This window comes from Chelonia mydas, chromosome 12, assembly GCF_015237465.2.
Source record: "Chelonia mydas isolate rCheMyd1 chromosome 12, rCheMyd1.pri.v2, whole genome shotgun sequence".
NCBI classification, from domain to species: domain Eukaryota; kingdom Metazoa; phylum Chordata; order Testudines; family Cheloniidae; genus Chelonia; species Chelonia mydas.
This window is the reverse complement of record NC_051252.2, coordinates 39,579,379-39,600,383: the sequence shown is the minus strand read 5'-3', so window position 1 is coordinate 39,600,383 and position 21,005 is coordinate 39,579,379. Positions and strand designations below refer to the sequence as shown.

Below are 21,005 nucleotides of genomic sequence, written 5' to 3'. Positions count from 1 at the left end.
GGCCCCAAGGTTACTCACTGGCCTCGCTAGCTCAGCAAGCAGAGCCGGGGCCTGGCTCCCAGAGCTAAGCCCTGGTAATATGCTACAGGGAATGGTACCACAGGGAGGGGACTGCAGGGTGGAGTGGGGCAAATGGCCAATGCTCTGCACTGCCCCGATCCACGTCAGAGCTGCTGGGGCGATGCCCCATGTTCATGAGGTTAGACAACTGCTGGGGGCAGCGGTTCTGCTGTGCGGGCTTCAGAAATCAGGGTTGGGCCCCGCCTCACCCCCCCATCGGCCTGAGCGTGCACCGGGGCCCCGCCTCACCCCCCCATCGGCCTGAGCGTGCACCGGGGCCCCGCCTCACCCCCCCATCGGCCTGAGCGTGCACCGGGGCCCCGCCTCACCCCCCCCATCGGCCTGAGCGTGCGCCGGGGCCCCGCCTCACCCCCCCATCGGCCTGAGCGTGCGCCGGGGCCCCGCCTCACCCCCCCCCATCGGCCTGAGCGTGCACCGGGGGCCCCGCCTCACCCCCCCCATCGGCCTGAGCGTGCACCGGGGCCCCGCCTCACCCCCCCCATCGGCCTGAGCGTGCGCCGGGGCCCCGCCTCACCCCCCCCCATCGGCCTGAGTGTGCGCCGGGGGCCCCGCCGCACCCCCCCCCCCATCGGCCTGAGCGTGCACCGGGGCCCCGCCGCACCCCCCCCCCCATCGGCCTGAGCGTGCACCGGGGCCCCGCCTCACCCCCCCCATCGGCCTGAGCGTGCACCGGGGCCCCGCCTCACCCTCCCATCGGCCTGAGTGTGCGCCGGGGGCCCCGCCTCACCCCCCCCATCGGCCTGAGCGTGCGCCGGGGCCCCGCCTCACCCCCCCCCCCATCGGCCTGAGCGTGCGCCGGGGCCCCGCCTCACCCCCCCCATCGGCCTGAGCGTGCGCCGGGGGGCCCCGCCTCACCCCCCCCATCGGCCTGAGTGTGCGCCAGGGCCCCGCCGCACTCCCCCTACACTGCTACAGGGGGTTTCCATCAGGGTCAGACTCGGATTTCCACGTCCCGAGCGATGGCAGCTGGGCGGATGGAGGCATTGTCCCATTGCCCTCCCTGCCTGTACAGAGGGTGAGGGGGGTCCGGTCAGCAGAGCCAGGGTGCGCAGGGCGGGTGGAGTTTCCCAGCCCGGAGCACCATCGCGATGGAGTGTAGAGCAGGCCCGAGTGCCCTGTGCTCTGCCCTCCGATCCCTTCCCGTTTACCCGCGCGCGCCGAGAGAGATGCTGTTCCCCTGCTGCACGCCCCAGTGTGCGCCCCGCGGGGTGGGCACTGCCGCGGGGCGGGGAAGTGGCTGCGGTGCTTCGGGGGCCCGGCGTGAGGGGCCCCGCTTGGCTCATTAACTTGTGTCCCAGGCCAGAAACGTGCCCGAGGCCCCTAGCACCTCCCTGACCATCCACGTGTTGAACATTCTGACGGGCCAGCCCGCAACAGGCCTGGCAACGCACCTGTCCTGGCTCGAAGGCCCCGGGCTGCAATGGAGGGAGCTGATGACGAGGTAGGTGCGGGGAGGCAGATGGGCTGCCCCTGGAAGGGAAAGGCCACCTGTCACGGAGTCCCCGGGCCATGCTCTGAAACTGCTCCCCATGAAGCCAGGCAGGACTCTGGGGAAGTCTCCTCTCTGGGAGCAGCCTGTCTTCAGGACACAAAGCTCACACAGCTTCCACCTTCCTGGGCCTGACCTTGGAGCATTCAGCATCCTCTGCCCCTCCGTGCGCTTCCCACAGCGAGTCCGCCCAGGCGGGGTCCTGGGGAAGCCAGAGGGTCCTGCCCCCCAACTCTGCAGTCAGACAGGACTCTCAGCCAGCCAGTAAAACAGAAGGTTTATTAGACGACAGGAACATGGTCTAACACAGAGCTTGCAGGTGCAGAGAACAGGACTCCTCAGCTGGGTCCATTTTGGGGGGCAGTGAGCCAGACAACCACGTCTGCCCTTCACTCCATGTCTCCAACCAGCCCCAAACTGAAACTCCCTCCAGCCCCTCCTCCTCTGGGCTTTGTCCCTTTCCAGGGCCAGGAGGTCACCGGATTCCTTTGTTCTCCAACTTTTAGCTCTCACCTTGCAGGGGGGAAGGGCCCAGGCCATCAGTTGCCAGGAAACAGGGTGTCGGCCATTCTCTGTGTCCAGACCCCTGCACCCACCTGCCCTCTAGGGCTCTGCAATGATCATACACCCTTACCCCACCACCTAGATACTTAAGAACTGCCTAGGGGAAACTGAGGCACCCCCACACTATTCAGAGGAAACATTAAGAACCGTCCCGCTTCGTCACACCACCCCACAACCCCCCTAAGTGCAAAGACCTGGGGATCAAGGGGGGGGGGCTGAGCTAAAGCCTGGGGGCAGGACAGGAAAGCATTTTTCCACTTCCTCAGGCTTCCCTCCCTCACCTCACACCTGAGTCTGATCCCAGCCCACAACAGAACAGTTACCTGAGCCCTTCAACCCCCCTCCCCGCCCCCCCGTCGATCAGGCTGCACCTGCCCAGCCCAGCCACCAGGGAGAAGGTGGCCCCGGGGGGTGCAGGCTGTGGGATGGGTTCTGGCAGAGTGGGCTGGGGCCTGCAGCAGGCACAAGTTCCATCTCCCCCCGCCAGCCAGCGTACTGGCACAGACCCAGCCAATGCATAGCCATTTCCCCTGGTGCTCCCTTCCTTGGGTTTGGGAGTCTCTTCCCCTCTGGTTGTGGGGTGGGGGGATTACTCTCTTCTGGTCTCTGGCCTGGCAGCTGCCTCACTGCTCGGCTGGGCCCCCACTCCGCACTCACCTGGCATCATGGGGATGCACTCCAGTGGGGCACTGCCATCCGCTCTGGCTTAGCCTTCCTGGGCTGCAGGCCGGACCGCAGAGGACAGATCCTACGCTCTGACGTGACCCAGAACAGTTCAATCTCCCCATCAACTCCCAGGGTGGTGATGTGCACGCAGCATGAGGTGATGCTGGCCAAAAACCGTCTCCTGGAGTCCCTGGGGGTAGCTCCTGCCGTCTGGAAGGACCTCCCTGCCTGCCCCATCCCCAGGCGCTCTCCCCTGCTGTCACGCCTCTCCTTGCTGTGCCTTCTGCTTCCTGCTCTGCTCATGAGGACCATGCGGGGAGCACGTCATCCCAACAGCTGTGCCTGGCTCAGCCGCACCTGCGACTGGCTCCCAGCAGGGAGGCTCCAGGGGACTAAGGAGGGAGCCGTGGACAGCTTCAGTTTGATACACTTGTTTTGATTTCAGCTCTACCAACGTGGATGGGCACTGCCTGCTCTTCCAGGCTCCTGAGCAGGTGGGGGCTGGCACATACAAGCTGCACTTCGACACTGGGGCTTACTGGCAGCGGCTGGGGTACACTAGCTTCTACCCCTACGTGGAGGTAAATCTACTAACCAGGAGCATGTCTGGGCCCAATTCCTCTCTCACCTGGGTTAAAGCAGGAGCGAGGAGAATCAGCCCTGTCTACAAAGCCAGTGCTAGCGCATGCAGACCCAGGAGGCAGTGAGCACATGGAGTGTCTGAAGCCCAGGACATGGGTTGCTCTGTGACTGCCGCTCCAGAATCTTCTGCTAAGTCAGGGGAAGTTACCACAGATGCTACAAATGCCCTGGAGCCCAAGGGTCAAATTCGTTGATACTCCACCGTAAACTCTGCCTTGTGGCCTAGCAGGGCAGCAGCTCCAGTCTGACAGCAGCGTACAGGAGCAGACTCTGGCCCCATCTCCCTGCTCCCCACCCATCGCCTTTGCCATCTCAGAGTGACTAGGGCTCAGTGCAGCACAGATGCACTTTACACGGCTAAACTGCAGCTCTGTCCCCAGCAAACCCCAGCAGTGCTGGAGCTGCTCAGTGTCAACGGGAAAGGGTTGCATTTCCTGCTGCCCTGGCGCTGCTCCGACATTGCCTTAGGGACCGTCTGCAGACAGATCAAACTGCTGTGGGGCTAAGGCTCTCCCCAGCCAGCACATGCTTTGTCACACATGTAACCGGCTTCTCCCTTGTCTCTGCCAGGTTGTCTTCACAGTCACAGGGCAAACCCGGAAGCTGCACATCCCTCTGCTGATCAGCCCCTTCTCCTATACCACCTACAAGGGGAGCTAGAGCACAAGGGAGAGCAGGTCGGCATGGCGCAGGAACTAGACCCCCACCCCCTGCTGGCCTGGCCTTGGCTCCAGAGATGGGCTGGAGGAAGTGACGCGAGGGAGGGCTCAGGATGGGCTGTGCTATTAAAGGATTCTTGCAGCAGCACTTGCCTTAGCCTGATGCACTCAGCCGCTCGTTAGCGAGCTCTGTGGATCCGAGTGGTAAAACAGCCACGGAGATGAATAGCTCTGCTCTAGGAAGGGCAGCGTGGCTCTGCTGCTCAGGGGCCCAGTTCTCCCTGCTGGTGAGCGCAGTCCCTCCAGAGCCAGCAGGGCTCATCCCTCTTCCTGAGGCCGAGAGCTGTTGGCATATGGAGGAGACCCATGCAGGCCTCTGGGTTCCAGTCCCTGCCCAGCTGGGAGGCCTATGGGTGCAGGACTGGCTGAGAACAGGCTGCATGTGGATGCCATGGGTGTGGGTCTGGAGTGGCGACACTCCTCTGCTTATAGTGCTGCGGTACCCAGGGGCCAGCTACCAGCTGGCTCTGGCTGGCACGTTCTCTAGGCAAGGGAACACTGGGCTGTGAGAGGTCTCCTTCCACGCTGAGGCCCGGCCCTGCCCTGGGAAGCAAAAAACGGTTTCTTTGGAGCCTGCTTAAAAACCTTTCTGGGGTCTGTTTAATGAGGCAGAGCCACCAAACAGCCCTGCTCTCTGCCTGGGACAGCCCAGCCCGCTCCCTGCGGTGCTGGGACAGGAGCACATGGTGAGGCTGCTGACAATATTTAGTGTAACCTGAGAGGGGATGGACAAGCACGTCCCCAGCAGTGTTAGGTGGGGGTAGCAACGAGTCCGGCTGGGCCCTGCCCCAGCAGCTGTCCCATCACTGTGGTCTCCAGTGGTTTGAAGCCCACGTTGTCCAGGGGGATCCCGAAGGCTGTGAGCTTGGCCTCATAGGTGCGCAGCAAGTCGTTGTGTGCCTGAAAGCGAAGCAGAGTGTGAGTCCCAGGGAAGTGCACACCATACACAGCTCTTCACTAGCTAGCTCCTACCCGCACAGACCACCCACTCCTGCACCATCCCCTGTGGTGCCTGGCAGGGGCAAAGGGGGGCTGTCATTATAACTAGGGAAACCAGAACTCGGCCCCCAAGCCATTCTGGGTACTGGGGGTTCCTGGGAAACCTCCCCAGAGAGAGAACCAGCACCGTGTGTCTAATTCCTTCCCGCCATCGAGTTAGCTGCCTAGCAGCGAGGGCTGCACACACAATAGGAGATGCCAACGTGCCAGAGGGCTGAGCTGTCTGGCCAGCTCTTTCTAGCTTTGCCACATAATCAAGAGGATTAAAGGCCTGACACAACAAGGGAAGTGCTGGGCAATGGCTGTGTCTATCTGTGCACACATGTGCAGGAACAGCCCTTCCACTGCCTCCTCTCCTTCAGGAGAGATTATGTCTAACAGAGCCATGTAAGAGCAGTGCCCTGCTCCTCCCAGCAGGCCCTGGAGCTTCCCCTTGATCCCCATTAGGTTTTGCACAGGAGGACTCTCCCTGCAGAGCACAGTAACCATGTGGCATGTCCCAGGGCTGACCCTGCCTGGTTCCACTGGGGCAGGACAGAAGCAGGGTCCCCTCTCCTCACCTTGCAGACTCGGGCCAGTTCGTACTGGAGATCCTTGATGGTGTTGTTCTTGGAATCCAGCACGTCCTGGGAAGGGAGATCAGAGCCTTGTTACTGGTTGGGTCCCCTGGGCATGGACCAGAGCCCAGCTCAGTGTGGTGCCACGGGAAAGCTGCAGAGATTGGCTTGGCAAGGTTCCCACGGTGCTGCCAGAGGAGGTGGTGCCTGCTGGCTGGGGCTAGTCTTTGGGGGGGACTGGAACGTAACCCCAGAACCCTGCTCAGTGTAACTGACCCAGAGACTGAGATGCCTTTAGTGCTGCCTGCCCGCCAGTTTATGTTGCATCTGGTGGGTTAGACATGGCCTGTGCTCCCTTCGGTAACGAACACTGCGGAGAAGCCCATGCCCCTGCACTGCACTCGGAGAGCTCACAGCCCACTTCATCCCACTCCAGCCTGGTTTCCTCCCATCACCAAGCCAAAGATATGACAGAGGGAATCCTCAGGCCACTCAATGGAGTGCGACCTTAGTCCCCAGGGAGGCATTCAGAGTGCTTTGAAACCTTCCATGACAAGCAGTCCCTACCCCTGATCCCACCCTCCTGCCTCACAACCACAGGGTCCGAATCCAGCCCTGCTGGGTGCCCAGTGCCCGTTGACAGCCAGCTGAGCACAGGCCCCGGGCTCTCTCTGCAGTTGGGGAAAGCGGAGACAAGAGGAAATCCACCCACTGGATTGGCTGAGTGGGCCCTCTCTCTGTGGGGGCTGGCTGAGCCCTCTGTCAAACTGCTACACCTGGTCTGACATTCTGGGGTTCAGGAATGTGCTCTCCCTTTGGTTAAGCGGCTGGTTTGCTGCAGAGACTGTGGGATGCGTGAGGGCTACAAATGTGTCTATTAAGCATGAGGTGCCTGACTTGCCAGCAGCCTGTGCTCTGCAGAGGGCAGCAAACGAACAACATGCCCCCACCTGGAACTTCCACTGCATCAGCCTCTCGCTGGAAAAGGCTCCAGTTGCACTGTGACTCTTGTGCCAGGGGCCACTATGGCAGCTTCCAGTGCTCAGGGGCTGGCCCCAGGAACGCAGGGGACTCCCAGTTTTGGGTCATATTATGAAAGGAACCCCTGGGCGGGTATGGAGTTGTGATAAGGCGAGGCGGCTGTGCCTCACATGTGCTGCCTGGCCTTTCCGCTCCAAGAACCCAACCAGGGCCCTCTGGACCTGGGTGCCGCTCGGTGCCTCTGAGAGCTTGTCTACACTAGTTAAATTGGTCCTGAGATGTACCAACGGTGCCACTCCACTAACATTAGCAAGAGGGGAAGGCCAGGTCTGCATTTCTGCCACTCCGTCACCTAACTGCTCAAACGTCAGGGCCTGGGTACATGGCGCCAGTGCAGAGTTACAGACCGGAAGCTTCGCCTGCAGAAGGCAGCTGAGCAAAGGAATTCGGAGACTCCAGCACCGCCAGCAGCTGCTGGAGAGATGTCGCCTTGGTGGTTTCTGAAGAATGTGTTTTGTGATCTGCTCCCCCCAGGCCAGGCAGTGGAGCTCATTCCATCCCCAGTGTCTGAGCACTACAGGGCTGTTCATGGTTCACCCTCACAACACCCCAGGGAGGGAGGGAAATGGTATCTCCATTATAGTGCTGGAAGCTGAGCACAGGGTGGATGAAGTGACTGGCCCCAGGTCACACAGGAACCCAGGTCTCCCGAGTCCTGAGCCCATTTGAGCTGGGCTGGGACAAAGGCAGACAGAAAGTGCTGCTTCTCCTGTCATTGCTGCCACTCGCTTGGAATGTGGAATCACTAAGCCTTTTCTCCCCTCGCCCCAGGAGCTCCCTGCAATGTATTTTTAGCGTGCCAGACATCCCAGAGGCTGCTGTGAGCCACAGAGCAAGGAAGGAAAGCAGGTGATATGGGGGGGAGTGACTAGTGAGATTCATCTTAGTTCTCATTGGTCATTATGTCCCCGCTAGCCCCCCTGGCCACAAAGCCCCTCCAAATCTGGCACATTCTGGGTACGCCTCCACTAGAGCTGGAGGGTGTCATTGCCAGCTCCAGGAGACTACCCGTGCTACTCGCATGGAGCTAGCCTGCTAAAATCCGAGTGTCGCTCTAAAGGTGCAAGCAGCAGGAGAGGCTGGCTGCCCCGAGTATGTCACTTCGAGCTAGGAATCACGCCTTCCAGCTCCAAGTGTTGGCAGAGCCAGAGTGGAGCCTGCTTAGATTGCCGAGGGTGGTGCCAGCCAGGAGAGGGCTGTCTCTGCAGAGCTGGCCGGGGAAGCCTGGGTGAGGCTGCTGCTCAGTGTGCTTCCATCCCTCACCTTTACGGAGTACAGACAAGCAGTGCCTGGCTTGCGGAGCCTGGCACACAAAGGAATCAGCAGCCCCAACAATTCTCCTGTAGGATGGGACTTGGAACCGCCCTTTCCACAGCTGAGGGAGCGAGACTCAGCGCTGAACCTACTGCACCTTAGCCTGCCCCTCATGCAAGGAGCATCCTAGTGCCCCAAGGGGGTTACCCATACAATGGCCTTCATGGGAGTTACAGGAGGCCACTGAAACCCATCCCCTTACCACAGCAGTAGCCTAGGGATTCTAGCAGGACAGTGGACCATGTCAGGGCTTTTCCCTAAGTATGCCAGGGCCCCAGCTCTACACACATCTTAGAGGTGAAATTCTTCCAAGACGAGGGGTGACTCTTTCTGTCCTCCCAGTCCATTGGGCCTCTCCTCCTGCACCACAAGCCTGGGGCTGCGCTAACAGACCAGAAACTCTGACAAAACTACCAAGTTCAGCTAGCCACCAGGCGGGAGTAACAAAGAGTGTGGGGTCCCACAAGGTTGGTCCTCGCTCCTCAGGGGGTGCAGGGAGAAGGAGAGGGCTCCCTCCTGGTCATAAAGGGACCATTCTCTGATGCCTTCTCCAAGCCTGACTGCACCATGAATGTAGCCCCCTGCTGCCTCCAGCAGGATCCCTCTCTAGCTACAGAGACTGCACTCAACTCTTTGGTGCTGAGGTTAAAAGGCCAGGGATTTAGCCCATGTTTAGCCACAGAGCTGGCCCGGCCCCCCCTGTGCAGCCATATCATCCCAAGCCCTAACCCTTGCAGTGGGGAGGGGGCAAGCCCAGCAAGAAGTGACCCTTCTGCTCCCATCTCTCCCCCAAGACCCTGAAGCAGGCTACAATACCTCCAGTTTGCGTGTGACCATGGTGAGGGCGCTGGGGTCAAGATTGGAGGCTGAGAGGATTTCGTTAAGCTGCACCTCCTTCTTCTCCAGTATGTTGGAGAGGCCCTTCAACTTGCGCTCCAGGAGCAGGTTCTTGAAGCCAGTCTTCTGCTGCACCTCACTAATAGCTTTGGTGAACTTCTGATAGAGCTCGTCTCGTTCTGCCTGCACCTGCTCAGGAGAGAACCACACACCCAGGTAGCAAGGAGAGCTCCATGCCGTGCCTTCAAAACCACCTGCTCTGCACTGTGGGAACAGCCACACTGGGACTGACCAATGGAACACCAGGTTGGGTGGCATGCCCCTGACAGTGGGCAACACTGGAAACTTCAGTGGAAGTTAACATACCTGACTCCCAATGGGGAAATCCCTCCCCCTGAAGCAAGAGGAATGAGGAGTCTGGAGCATTTCTTCCCTAGCCAGCACCACTGCATGTGTGTCCTTTAGCACATGCACCCCACAGGCCTGACTTTAATAAACACAGTATACCTGCCAAAGGCAGGAATGTCATAAACTCCCCCCACCAAACAGCTCCCGCCCCAGACGGATTCCCCATAGGAAGGGGGTCTTCCCCCTTAGCCCACTTTAAATTCCTCTGCACTGTACTCCCAGTTCCTGTACCTAGTTTCCACCTCAACTGCTACGTTTTGTGCTTATCCAAAGGGGCCCAAGTGCTCTGTAAACATTAGCCAATCCTCAGGTCATCTCTGAGAGGCAGGTATTACTATCAGCAGTCTCAAGATGGGCTGACTGAGAGACTGTCCCCAGGTCACCCCTTGAATCAACAGCAGATATGGGAAGAGAACCCATGAATCCTGGCTCCTGGAACAGTGGTGCCATGGCAGCATGCTGGGCCCAGAGGCTGATGGATTGAAACCATCCTCTGGTAGCCACAGTCTTCTCCTTTATTAACAGTGAGGGGAATTAATCATTGGATCAGCTGACCTCGGGGCATGATGGATTCTCCATCACTTGGAATCTTTAAACCAAGACAGATGTCTTTCTAAAAGATGTACTATAGCTCAAACCACAATTATGGGCTAAACTGGGAGGAGTGGTAGATACGCTGGAGGGGAGGGATAGGATACAGAAGGACCTAGACAAATTGGAGGATTGGGCCAAAAGAAATCTGATGAGGTTCAATAAGGATAAGTGCAGGGTCCTGCACTTAGGATGGAAGAATCCAATGCACCGCTACAGACTAGGGACCGAATGGCTAGGCAGCAGTTCTGCGGAAAAGGACCTAGGGGTGACAGTGGACGAGAAGCTGGATATGAGTCAGCAGTGTGCCCTTGTTGCCAAGAAGGCCAATGGCATTTTGGGATGTATAAGTAGGGGCATTGCCAGCAGATCGAGGGACGTGATCGTTCCCCTCTATTCGACACTGGTGAGGCCTCATCTGGAGTACTGTGTCCAGTTTTGGGCCCCACACTACAAGAAGGATGTGGATAAATTGGAGAGAGTCCAGCGAAGGGCAACAAAAATGATTAGGGGTCTAGAGCACATGACTTATGAGGAGAGGCTGAGGGAGCTGGGATTGTTTAGTCTGCAGAAGAGAAGAATGAGGGGGGATTTGATAGCTGCTTTCAACTACCTGAAAGGGGGTTCCAAAGAGGATGGCTCTAGACTGTTCTCAATGGTAGCAGATGACAGAACGAGGAGTAATGGTCTCAAGTTGCAATGGGGGAGGTTTAGATTGGATATTAGGAAAAACTTTTTCACTAAGAGGGTGGTGAAACACTGGAATGCGTTACCTAGGGAGGTGGTAGAATCTCCTTCCTTAGAGGTTTTTAAGGTCAGGCTTGACACAGCCCTGGCTGGGATGATTTAACTGGGACTTGGTCCTGCTTCGAGCAGGGGGTTGGACTAGATGACCTTCTGGGGTCCCTTCCAACCCTGATATTCTATGATTCTATGAATGCAGAAATCACTGGGTAAGGTTCTCTGGCCTGGGCTTTGCAGGTCAGATTAGATGGTCACAATTGTCCCTTCTGGCCTTAAAGTCTATGGCTGTGAGACCCCAGGACCCTATTCTGGCCCTCAGAGTGACCCCAAAGCTAAGTGCATGAAGGGATCACTCTCTTGCCTTGCAGCGGGTAGGAATGGCAGATGTTAGCAGCAGAAACTAAGAGAACCTTGGCTCTTATCTAGTTAATGTGTGTCTGAATTAAGACATATCCTCCAAAGCCTACTTCCAAATACACTGAATATGCTGCTGCCTCAATGACAGCTTGTTAATGAGGTCTCATATCAATATTCATATTGCTGGGGAGTCTTCACAAATTGCAGACAAGCTCCATGCTTCCTTAACCCACTCAGCTGGGTGAGCTGGGGAGAAGACCCTCAGGCTGCAAGCACTTAACCTGAAGCATGCTCCCTGAAGGGTGGTGTGCCAGTAACAGACTCTGCCTGGTCAGAGCAGCGATCATCCTAAAGCCAGCGATTATAGGAGAGCCCGAGGATGACCGTTCCAGTGGAAGGGCAGGGGCTCCACAGTGGTAATCTGATGCTATGCTGTATCCAGCACTCCCTCACTATAACAGGGAGACTCTCAGCAACAATCTCTCTTGTCTTCCTCCTGGCCTAATGCTGCAGCCAGGCAGCCCTAGGCCAGGAAGGGACCAGTGGAGCAGGTTTTATTGTTTAGTCAACTACAAAGCTGGGTCTTTCTACTGAGTACAGGAGATGGCAGAGCAGAGAGAGCTCAAAGGAGGCAGCCACTCCTAGGGAACTCAGAGGGTGTCAGAACTCAGGACAACCCCGGCTGAGCTGAGGCCCGTGCAGTTGTCTACATCATTACCATTGTGACATCATCTCATACCCCCGGATCCCAGCTGTTCAGAGTGGGCTGGGGAGGGACGGGACGGGAACTCCCCATGCCCAGGTGCTCTCGCTTCATGTCCATGGCTCTCACCTTGCTGAACCTCTGCTCCAGCACTTCATGTTCCCACTGAAGGTCTTTTAATTCCTTCTGGGTGACTTTCAAACGGGCCTTTGTGTTCTGCAGAGGGGAGGAAAAAGGGAAAGAGATTAGACGCACGCTATGGGTTCCTGGGGTGGGGCAGAGGCAGCACAGGAGAATACCAGACTCTGCTCCCCAAGATGGGCATCATTCACACAGAATCCTCTCTCTCCTAGTAAGATACGTAGGGCTCAGGAGTCAGCCCCGGGGGGCAGGAATCCATTATTCCCCTTCCTCCACTAGAGAGCGGTCCTCTGCACCCCTGAGTTCGGGGATCCCCACCAGATGCTATGCTGAGGACACCAGCGTAAGCCAAGCACGGCTAAAGGGGATTCCATTTTGGAGCCTGTCAGTGTAGTTCCCAGATGACCAGCAGAGGCCACTATTCAAGCCCAATCTGTACCCTGGACACAGCACAAGGAGTGCTCTGAGAAGGAGAGGGGGAGACACTACAGGACATGGGACCTAAACCAGATAGGAGCCGAACAGGTGACTCACAGCCAGTGCCTCCTTGTCCTTCTCGTAGTGGGCTAGCTTCTTCTGCAGCTCGGCCACCTCCTCCCGGGCCCGCTGCAGGGGCTCTGTCTGCCTCTTGTTCTGAAGCAGCACTTCCGCCATCTCCTTCTCCAGATGATCCTCCTTCTTCTTCATCTCCTCCATCTGCTCCTGTTCTCAGGGACAGAGACACAATGACTGAGTCCCTGAGGAGGGCTGCCAGCATGGGGCGTCGTGGCAGGAGACCCCAGGCCTGCCTGACTCCCGAGCACTGCACGTAACACTGCCATAGCAGCTTCCCAGCAGATGGCTTCAAATGGTGATGTTTACAAAGCAGCTGCATAACCTTCATTAGTGTAATTGTGTAAGAGTGTCACTACTCCGTAGGGTTAGAGGGGCTGGTGCTCACACAGCATATGAAGCAGCTGGGAAAACCCCTGCAGTGGAAGGCACTCAGTGGGAAGCCAGTACTGAAATGCATGTAGAGTTAACAGGTAGGAACTGTCACCTCCAAGAGAGCATCAGTCCTCTCCAGCACTGGGCTTCCGACCCAGCTGTGTCCCCACTCCGGTGCCGGTTACCTTGAGAGTGTTGATGAGCGCCAGGTTGTTGAGGGTGACATCGTTGTAGTAGTTCTTGATGTCACTGAAGGCCTTCTCGTGGTTCTTCATCAGTGTGTTGATCTGTCCATTTTTCCTCTCCTCGATCTCGTGGATCTCCGTTTTCCTCCGCAGATCCAGCTCGTCCCGCAGCACGCGCATCTTCTTGTCGTATTTGGCCTCAATCTCTGAAGCGAAACACCCCGCATGGCTGAGTGACCACCACATAGGGCAGGCCAGAGAGGCTGGGACCCAGTGCATGAGCACCCCTTTGCTGCTGCGACAAGCTGCTTGGTCAGTCCACACTATGGGGATGGTACTCTTGGAAAGGGTGCCCATTAATGGTGCCATATCAGCTCCCATTAGTGTAGGGACCAGTTACTGCAGAATCATGGAAGGGAATGCCCAGAAACCCTGGCTGACTGCGGTGCCCAGACACCACAGGCATGGGACCACTAGAAACACTCAGGTAATCAGCCCATGCAAATCGAACCACGCTATAACAAAGAGGGTACTAGCGCAAGACCTAAGCACCTGTAAAGTCTCCTCCAGCCTCAGAGCCCTGCAGCTCCAGAGAGCCAGTGAGTGTCTGTGAAAGGCACTTACTACTGCTTAGTGCCCACTATGGTGCCCACCAGAGCACAGCATTAAACAATTTCCCCCGACACAGATCGAGGGAGCAGGGCTGCACTGCCACATGGAGACAGGCAGTGTAGAGTGAGACCGAGTCCAACCTTGAGTGGCAGCAAAGCACCCGCTGCTGGTGCTGCTCTGATCCATTCTGGAGGCGCGCAGACAAGCTGCTCCTGGGAATTCAAACAAGCCACTCAGCCTTACAGCCCACAAGTGGCAGAAGATGGAAGGAGGAGGAGAATGGCCTTCAGCCAGCTAGGCCCTGTTTTGCTCCAGGGGAGGGAGCCCAGCAGAGGCACAGTGTGATGAGTGCTAAGAGAGCTCTCACTCTGGGTTTCATACAGGAGTCCAAATAGGAACTGACCTTTCACTTGTCTCTCAAAGTCGCTGCGCAGCCGTGTGATCTCCTCCTCTTGTTTCTGCCAGGGAGAAGCTGCACATTAGACCTGGATAGCCAAACAGAGAGAGAAATCCTCCCCTACGCACAGGCTCAGAGTCAAGGCCATCTGCTCACCTGGCTGCAGTGCAAAGCCATCACCGAAAGGCTTGAGGGCTGCTGACCAGCTATGCCAGTAATGCCCCCTCTGCCAAAGGCTGCTGAGTGTGCCCGTGGATGTATGGGCTACATTCAGACACCTGGGACATGCACCGAACCTGCAGATGTGTTTGAGGGGCACACCCCCTGCCTTATGGACAGTATCGCTCTCCAGGAACATTTCTTTCCCTACTGACTTTGGCCATTTCTGCTTGGCAAACACCAATTCCAGCGCCCTCTCCACCATGCCCCAGGGTTCCTTGTGCAGCACACACCAGCTTGGCTCTGCCAACAGTAACCCCCACGTCAGTGCACCAGCACCCAGCATAGCTCTGGGAACAGCACTGTATCTGCCAAATCAAATCAGACCTTTGGTCCATATTACCCAGTATCCTGCCCCAGGAAATGACCAAAATCTGAGGAGGACACAAATTCCCACAATGCACCTGGCCATGCCAGAAATCCTTCCTGACCCCATGGGGATCAGCTGATGCCCTGGAGCACATGGTTTGATTACCCATCCTACTGCAGTTTGCAGAGTGACACATGCAGTTACTGGTCATCAGGTTCTCCAGCCCCATGTTGGATTCTGACTCCCGCACCACTGAACCTACTGGCTGACTCCCAGCCCCAGGAGGACAGACTTCCTTCAATGACTCTAAATAGATCTCCCACACTGGATGACCCCTTAGTTTCACATTATGGGGATGGTGGAAGGATCAGGGACTGATCAGTCTCCATTCAGCCCTTCAGAGCCTGGAAGTCTCAGTCAGGTGCCCCCTCTTGCCTCCTTCTCTGACAAGCTAACCATGGGCTCTCCCTTCTCCGTTGCATGCCAATACCACCCAGGCCTCGGACTCGCTCTGTCGTCTCTGCTGCTCTCTTCTTCCAGGCTGCAGCTAAGGTGTCCCCAGCCCCATGATTATCTGTCTGAGAGCAACGTACCATGCGCAGATTTTTCACCACCACCTCGTTGGCCAGCTCCTGCTCCTTTAGCTCCACTTTCAAAGTGCGCATATCCTTGCGCAGCTCCGTCTCCTGAGTGCGGTGCTCCTTCTGGGCCAGCTTCATGGACACGCTGCCCTCTGCCTTCAGTTCTGTGATGTTGTTCTGGTGCTCATACAACAGGTGCTTCACCTTCTGCTTGTAAACCTGGAAGAAAGGAATTCAGTGGTGTAAAGCCCACAGACAGGGATGGGAGCAGGGGGAGCCCAGCAGTGGGGACCCACCCCTCTGCAGGGGCCTGGGAAGAGGGGCATTAGCAGATGCTGGCAAGAACACATTTGAACTTTAAATACTGCCTGAGATACTCCTTGCTAGTGTCCTGCCCATCTCACCTTTGTCCCCTCCTTTTATCCCGTGCTGCTCAGGGCTCACTCAAAGAACACCCGGGTGCTACTAATTATGGGCACAGCCAAGCATGGAGCTGTGGCACCAGTAACGAGAGCTGGAGTCCACTAACCATCTTCCCTTAGCCTCTCACTTTAATCTCCACTTGATGCCGCTCCTCGGCCTCCTCCATCTCACGGTCCTTGTTGCGCAGCTCTGCCTTCTTCTCATCCAGCTGCCGACGGGTGATCTCCCAGAAGGTGTGGATCTTGTCACGCTCCAGCTGGAAGTAGTTGCGCTCCTCCCGTTCGCGGTCCAGCTCCTCCCGGAGACGCACAATGTGCTCCTCCAGCTGCAGAGCCAACAAGCACAGCGGGTGAAGGCACCGCTGGGGGAATTCTCCTCCCACAAAATTGCTGACCTATGTCTCTCTAGTACCTGTCACGCTCTGGGGGCCCAAAGCTCTTTCCAAACTACCCACAGCAATCCCAACAGCCTCCCCTGGGTGGAGCATGGCAGCTGTTTAACAGGATACAAAAGGTTAGGACGGGAAGTGACGATGCCATATCCAACAGAAACCACAGGCCGTTTAGGGAGGCAGACTGTAATTAGCCATTAAGATATGGATACTGGGACTAACACCCTGACCTCTGGAAAAGGGAGCTAAGGCATCTTTATTGATCGGAAGGGAACAGACCCTATTTGTCATCTGGAAGAGCAGTGCTGCATTCATTAACAACCAATTCTGACTCAGAATTGCAGGCTCCTCTTTTAGACTACAGGGACATTGGGTCAGAGATCATGTCTTCCTATGTGATTGTATAGCAGCCAGCAAAGCAGGGCCTTGATCCTGACTGGGACTTTGGACATTACCATACTAAATAATAATACAAGGGAAGAGGGCTACCTGCTGAATCACTAACTCCCCTTCGCACAGCACCTAGTCCATTCTCTCATTCAAGCACTGGCTTCGCTTAAGATGCGATGAGAGCACAGCAGATAGCATGACTGCAGATCATCAAACCACAGACTGAACAATCATAGAACTGAATCTGAACGCAGTACCACTTGGGGAAATGGTTTGCTTGGGCCCGGAAAGAAGAGGAAGGTGTATTTATGGCATGGGATGTATGAATGCCCTAGCAACAGACATTGATTCCATCAGCAATTCAAGTTCTAAAGGGGTTATACACCTGTATCAGAGTGAGTGGAGGGGGTTGTTTCCAATAGGAAACAAGGACAGAACAAGACATAGTGCTCAGACTGACAGGGAAATGCTAGACTGTGTCACAGAAAACCTTTTATAACTACTAGACAGTGGAACAGGGTGCAGAGGAGGGCACAGAATCCTGGTCATGGGCAATAGAGTGCAGGCTAGATGAGGGACACAGGGAGGTTACGGAAGCTCTGGAGAGGGAGAGATGAGATGGTTAAACCCTTTGGGAACCCAACTACACCTTAAAGCCCATAACGAGCCTGCTCGTGTGACACCCATGCAAATAGTTCAGGCATGTAGGGGATGGTGCAGTTGCTGGTGTGAAAACCCACCTGACTTTTCTACTAATCTTCACCATCTGCCATCTCCATGGGTTGAACCAAACCTTGTGCACTTCGTGCAACCAATAATCCTTACAAATGGGAGCCTCCTCTCGCCAGGAGCTCGTTGGCCATGTGAAGCCCTAGGGCAAAGAGCCCTAGGAGAGATGCTGTGAGTTCTCACCTGATCCTTGTTCATGTCCTCCGGGGGGATAGCATCCACCACCGCTGCAGCTTTGCCCCCCTTGGCTTTTTTGCCACCTTTCTTTTTGGGTGCCTTAGAAAAGAAAACAATATACATGACAGGCTTCCATAGCTCAGAGCTACAGAGGTGCCACTGACCTGGGCTGCTGGGGACCACTTGGTGTGGATGTCATTCTGACCAATGAGATGACACAAGGTGTGATCATCCAGTTTCCCACAGGCCACAGGTGCAGCTTTGAGAGGGCTGGAGGGTCAGTAAAGGTACAAGAAACTCCACACCAAAGCAATCAACTAAGAGTGCATTTTGGAGCAGCCTGAGCCCCCTGTGATGAGTTAGGGGCATGCACTTGAGGGGAAGGCAACAGGTGCCACGGGCTGGTGCAGCCAAGGTCTCAGAATGACCCAGTACCTTCACCCGGAAGGACTGTGCGACTGAGAGCTCAGGGCATTGACCAGCCCAGCTGCTGCTCCAGGAAGGCCACTGCAGCCATCAGTCCAGAGCAAAGTGCCCCAGGCACAGAGGAAACGGGACAAGTCTGCTGCCTGCCCCAGAACCCTGCCCCCCAGCACACCAGGGACTCCCAGGGGACCCCTGAACCCAGTGTTTTCCTCCCAGCCACCCCCAGGGGACCCCTCGAACCCAGGGGGTCCCCCAGAGCCTCGGTCACCCCCCAGGGGACCCCTCGAACCCAGGGGGTCCCTCCAGCTCCCCAGTCACCCCCCAGGGGACCCCTCGAACCCAGGGGATCCACCCCAGAGCCCCGGTCGGCCCCCAGGGGACCCCTCGAACCCAGGGGATCCACCCCAGAGCCCCGGTCGGCCCCCAGGGGACCCCTCGAACCCAGGGGGTCCCTCCAGCTCCCCAGTCACCCCCCAGGGGACCCCTCGAACCCAGGGGATCCACCCCAGAGCCCCGGTCGGCTCCCAGGGGACCCCTCGAACCCAGGGGGTCCCCCCCAGAGCCCCGGTCGCCCCCCAGGGGACCCCTCGAACCCAGGGGGTCCCCCCAGCGCCCCGGTCGCCCCCCAGGGGACCCTCGAACCCAGGCCCCCCCCACCATGGCTCCTGCAGCCGCGGCTCGGGCTCGGCGGAGTCACCGAGTCTCCAGGCAACCGCCGGGGAAGCCTCGCGAGAATCCGGCCCGGCCATAGCAACGCGCGCCCCGGCCCTAGCAACCGCCGGCGGCGCGCGGCCCCAGAGGCTCCCCGCTGCCCGCGCGCGGCTCCGGCCCGGCCCCGCTGCCGCAGGGCCCCTCCCCGGGGCGGTCCGGGCGCTAAGCCCCGGGCGCGGGGCGCAGCCAAGCTCCGTCCTGTCCGCGGGCCGAGCCGTCGGAACTGCCCGAGACTGCGCGGGGCCGGGGCCCGCCGGTCCCCAGCGCCAGCCGGCGGGGGCGCAGCGCCGCTGCCCCGGGCCGGGCCCCGCGGACGGACAGCCAGACTTGAGGCTCAGCCTGGTGCCAGCGGGTCCCCCGGGCATCCAGACTCCGTCCTTGTGCTTCACCCCCCCCGCCCCGGGCTGCCGCGCTCCTGGACAGACACAAGCACCAGCCACAGGAGCGGGCCCAGCCCGACGGGGCCTTGCCCGGTGTCCCCGGGGCTCGGCCCAGGGCACTGCCGCCGGGCCCGGCCTTCCTGGGCTGCGGACGCTGCCCTGAGGCGCTCACAGGCCCCATTGCGTGCTTGCCCCACACGGAGCCTAGCTGTGCTTGGCAAGCTGGGGCCAGGGTCAGGGCTTCCTTCGCTCCGGCCAGCTGCAGGCCGCTGCCCCGCGGAGCAGGACAGAGACCCACCCATGCTGATCTCTGAGGTCTGAGGGGACTCCCTCCTCCTTTGCAGGGATTAGGAACAGGCCGAAGGCCCTCCAAACTCCTGGCACTGGGGCTTCACTGAGTCTCTCAGGGCTTCGCTACAGCCGGGGCAGGAAAGGCCTATAACAAGTGCCCAGATCTGCTCCCTGGGTGTCCAAGCAGCAAATCTGCGGTATTAGGACTAAGGAGCATCTACTCAGACACCCCAGGGCTATGGGAGAGCCAGCTGGAGTCAGGCCCAGCTGTGCAGCCCCACTGTTGGTCAGGGATGTTCTGCAAGCAGAATCTTCCCTATGGGAAGGCAGGGGAGGAGGGCAGAGGCGGAAGGAACAGCTGGATTTTCAGGTCTAGGGTGACCAGATGTCCCAATTTTAGGGTCTTTTTCTTATATAGGCTCCTATTCCCCCCCCCCCCCGCACCTGTCCTGATTCTTCCCACTTGCTGTCTGGTCAGCCTAGGTAGGTTCCAGGGGGAGCTTGCAGTTAATAGTGCAGTGTGGGAGCAATGTGGGGCTGGAAGCCGTAGTAGGAACAGTTACCAGAACTGAGATGCCACTGCACAGGTGTCTTTCTGATGGGACGTTCACCTGATTCAAAGAAACCTGGTCACAGTGCAGGGAGCGTGCAGCATGCGCTCTGCATGGCACTACACCGGGGTGGGCAAACTTTTTAGCCTGAGGGCCACATCTGGGAATAGAAACTGTATGGTGGGCCATGAATGCTCACAAAATTGTGGGGGGGGGGGGGGGTGGCTGAGGGCTCTGGCTGGGGGTGCAGGCTCTGGGATGGGGCTGAGGGGTTTGAGGTGCAGGAGGGTGCTCCAGGCTGGGATCGAGGGATTCAGAGGCCAGGAGGGGGATTAGGGCTGGGTTCGGGGCATGGGGAGAGGCTCAGAGGTACAGGCTCTGGGCAGCGCTTATCTCAAGTGGCTCCCAGAAGCAGCGGCATGTCCCTTCTCCGGCTCCTATGCTGAGGCATAGCCAGGCAGTTCTGCACGCTGTCCGTCCGCAGGCATAGCCCCTGCAGCTCCCATTGGAGTGCTGGAGGGGGCCATTGGAGCACACAGGAGCTGGAGGGGGACCATGCTGCGACTTCCTGGAGCCGCATAGAGCGAGGCAAGCCCCAGACCCTGCTCCCCAGTGGGAGCTCGAGGACTGGCTTAAAACGTCTGGTGGGCGGGATCCAGCCCGCGGGCCATAGTTTGCCCACCCCTGCACTACACCCAAAGGCCACTCATAATCTTCATCAGATGCAGGATGCAGCTGCCTTCTTGCCTAGCAGGGCTTCACACAGGGAGCACACTACGCCAGGGCTTTTAACTAGTTTCCAGATGCAACTAATGGTGTTGCCTCTGCTGTGTAAAGTCCTTTGTGTTTTGGGGTCTGGTCTGCCTCCTTGAGACTGGCATCCCAAGGGTGTTTGCAGTGAGGGAACTGGGACTCACTTGGCCCAAGACCACTCTGCAAGGCTCTCTCCCAGGAGAGGCTGAATTGGAGGGATCTCTGGCAGGGACTCAGTGTTCTTGGGACACGCTGGTAGATAATGCCCTGTGGGTGCATTATACACTGAAAACTTGAACAAAAGTTCTTATGGTAGATGTGCAGGGTTTTCTTGCATGTTGGCCTAGATGAGAGGACCCAGCCCACCCCACTGCAGCACGTGTCTGCCCGCACTGCCCACAGCACTGCCAGCCTTGCTGGCTATTCTGAGCTCTGGCCACTGCTGCGATTTGACCCTGTGCAGGGATGAGCTCAGTGCTCCTGGAGTTAGGCTGGAGCTGTTCTTCTCAGGCAGCATCTCCACGCTGGCCAGGCTGGGGCATTTGTTACTATCGTTCAGAGTTTGCTTGAAGAGGGTCACTAGGTAGGTTGCAGCTACCTGCAGGGCAATTCGTTAGTCAGGCACCATGTTCCGTAAGAATTGAGCAGGAAAAAACAGCAGCTGGTACCTCCACAATAGATGGCTGCAATTTGCACTAA

General features: G+C 58.0%; 2 protein-coding genes across 6 annotated transcripts; one reads left to right on the top strand and one right to left on the bottom strand.

The window, feature by feature from the left end:
* The first annotated feature begins 1,232 nt into the window (after positions 1-1,232).
* LOC122462597 (5-hydroxyisourate hydrolase-like) lies at positions 1,233-4,656 on the top strand. The gene is made up of 3 exons (XM_043526431.1): positions 1,233-1,522; positions 3,246-3,381; positions 4,013-4,656. The coding sequence occupies exons 1-3, from the start codon at positions 1,515-1,517 to the stop codon at positions 4,100-4,102; spliced, it is 234 nt and encodes a 77-aa protein (XP_043382366.1). The 5' UTR covers positions 1,233-1,514; the 3' UTR covers positions 4,103-4,656.
* An 82-nt stretch (positions 4,657-4,738) lies between these two features.
* GAS8 (growth arrest specific 8) lies at positions 4,739-18,408 on the bottom strand. 5 transcript variants are annotated; one of them, XM_037878071.2, is made up of 11 exons: positions 18,278-18,408; positions 17,201-17,293; positions 15,635-15,832; positions 15,097-15,303; positions 13,981-14,035; positions 12,966-13,171; positions 12,388-12,555; positions 11,842-11,928; positions 8,889-9,098; positions 5,721-5,786; positions 4,739-5,061 (listed from the first exon to the last, which is right to left on the bottom strand). In XM_037878071.2, the coding sequence occupies exons 1-11, from the start codon at positions 18,278-18,280 to the stop codon at positions 4,912-4,914; spliced, it is 1,443 nt and encodes a 480-aa protein (XP_037733999.1). In that variant the 5' UTR covers positions 18,281-18,408; the 3' UTR covers positions 4,739-4,911. The 5 variants fall into 5 exon arrangements, with proteins under 5 accessions (XP_037733999.1, XP_043382365.1, XP_007053281.2 ...); XM_043526430.1 differs by lacking the exon at positions 18,278-18,408 and adding an exon at positions 17,630-17,814; XM_007053219.4 differs by lacking the exon at positions 18,278-18,408 and having other exon boundaries at positions 17,201-17,602.
* Positions 18,409-21,005: the final 2,597 nt, after the last annotated feature.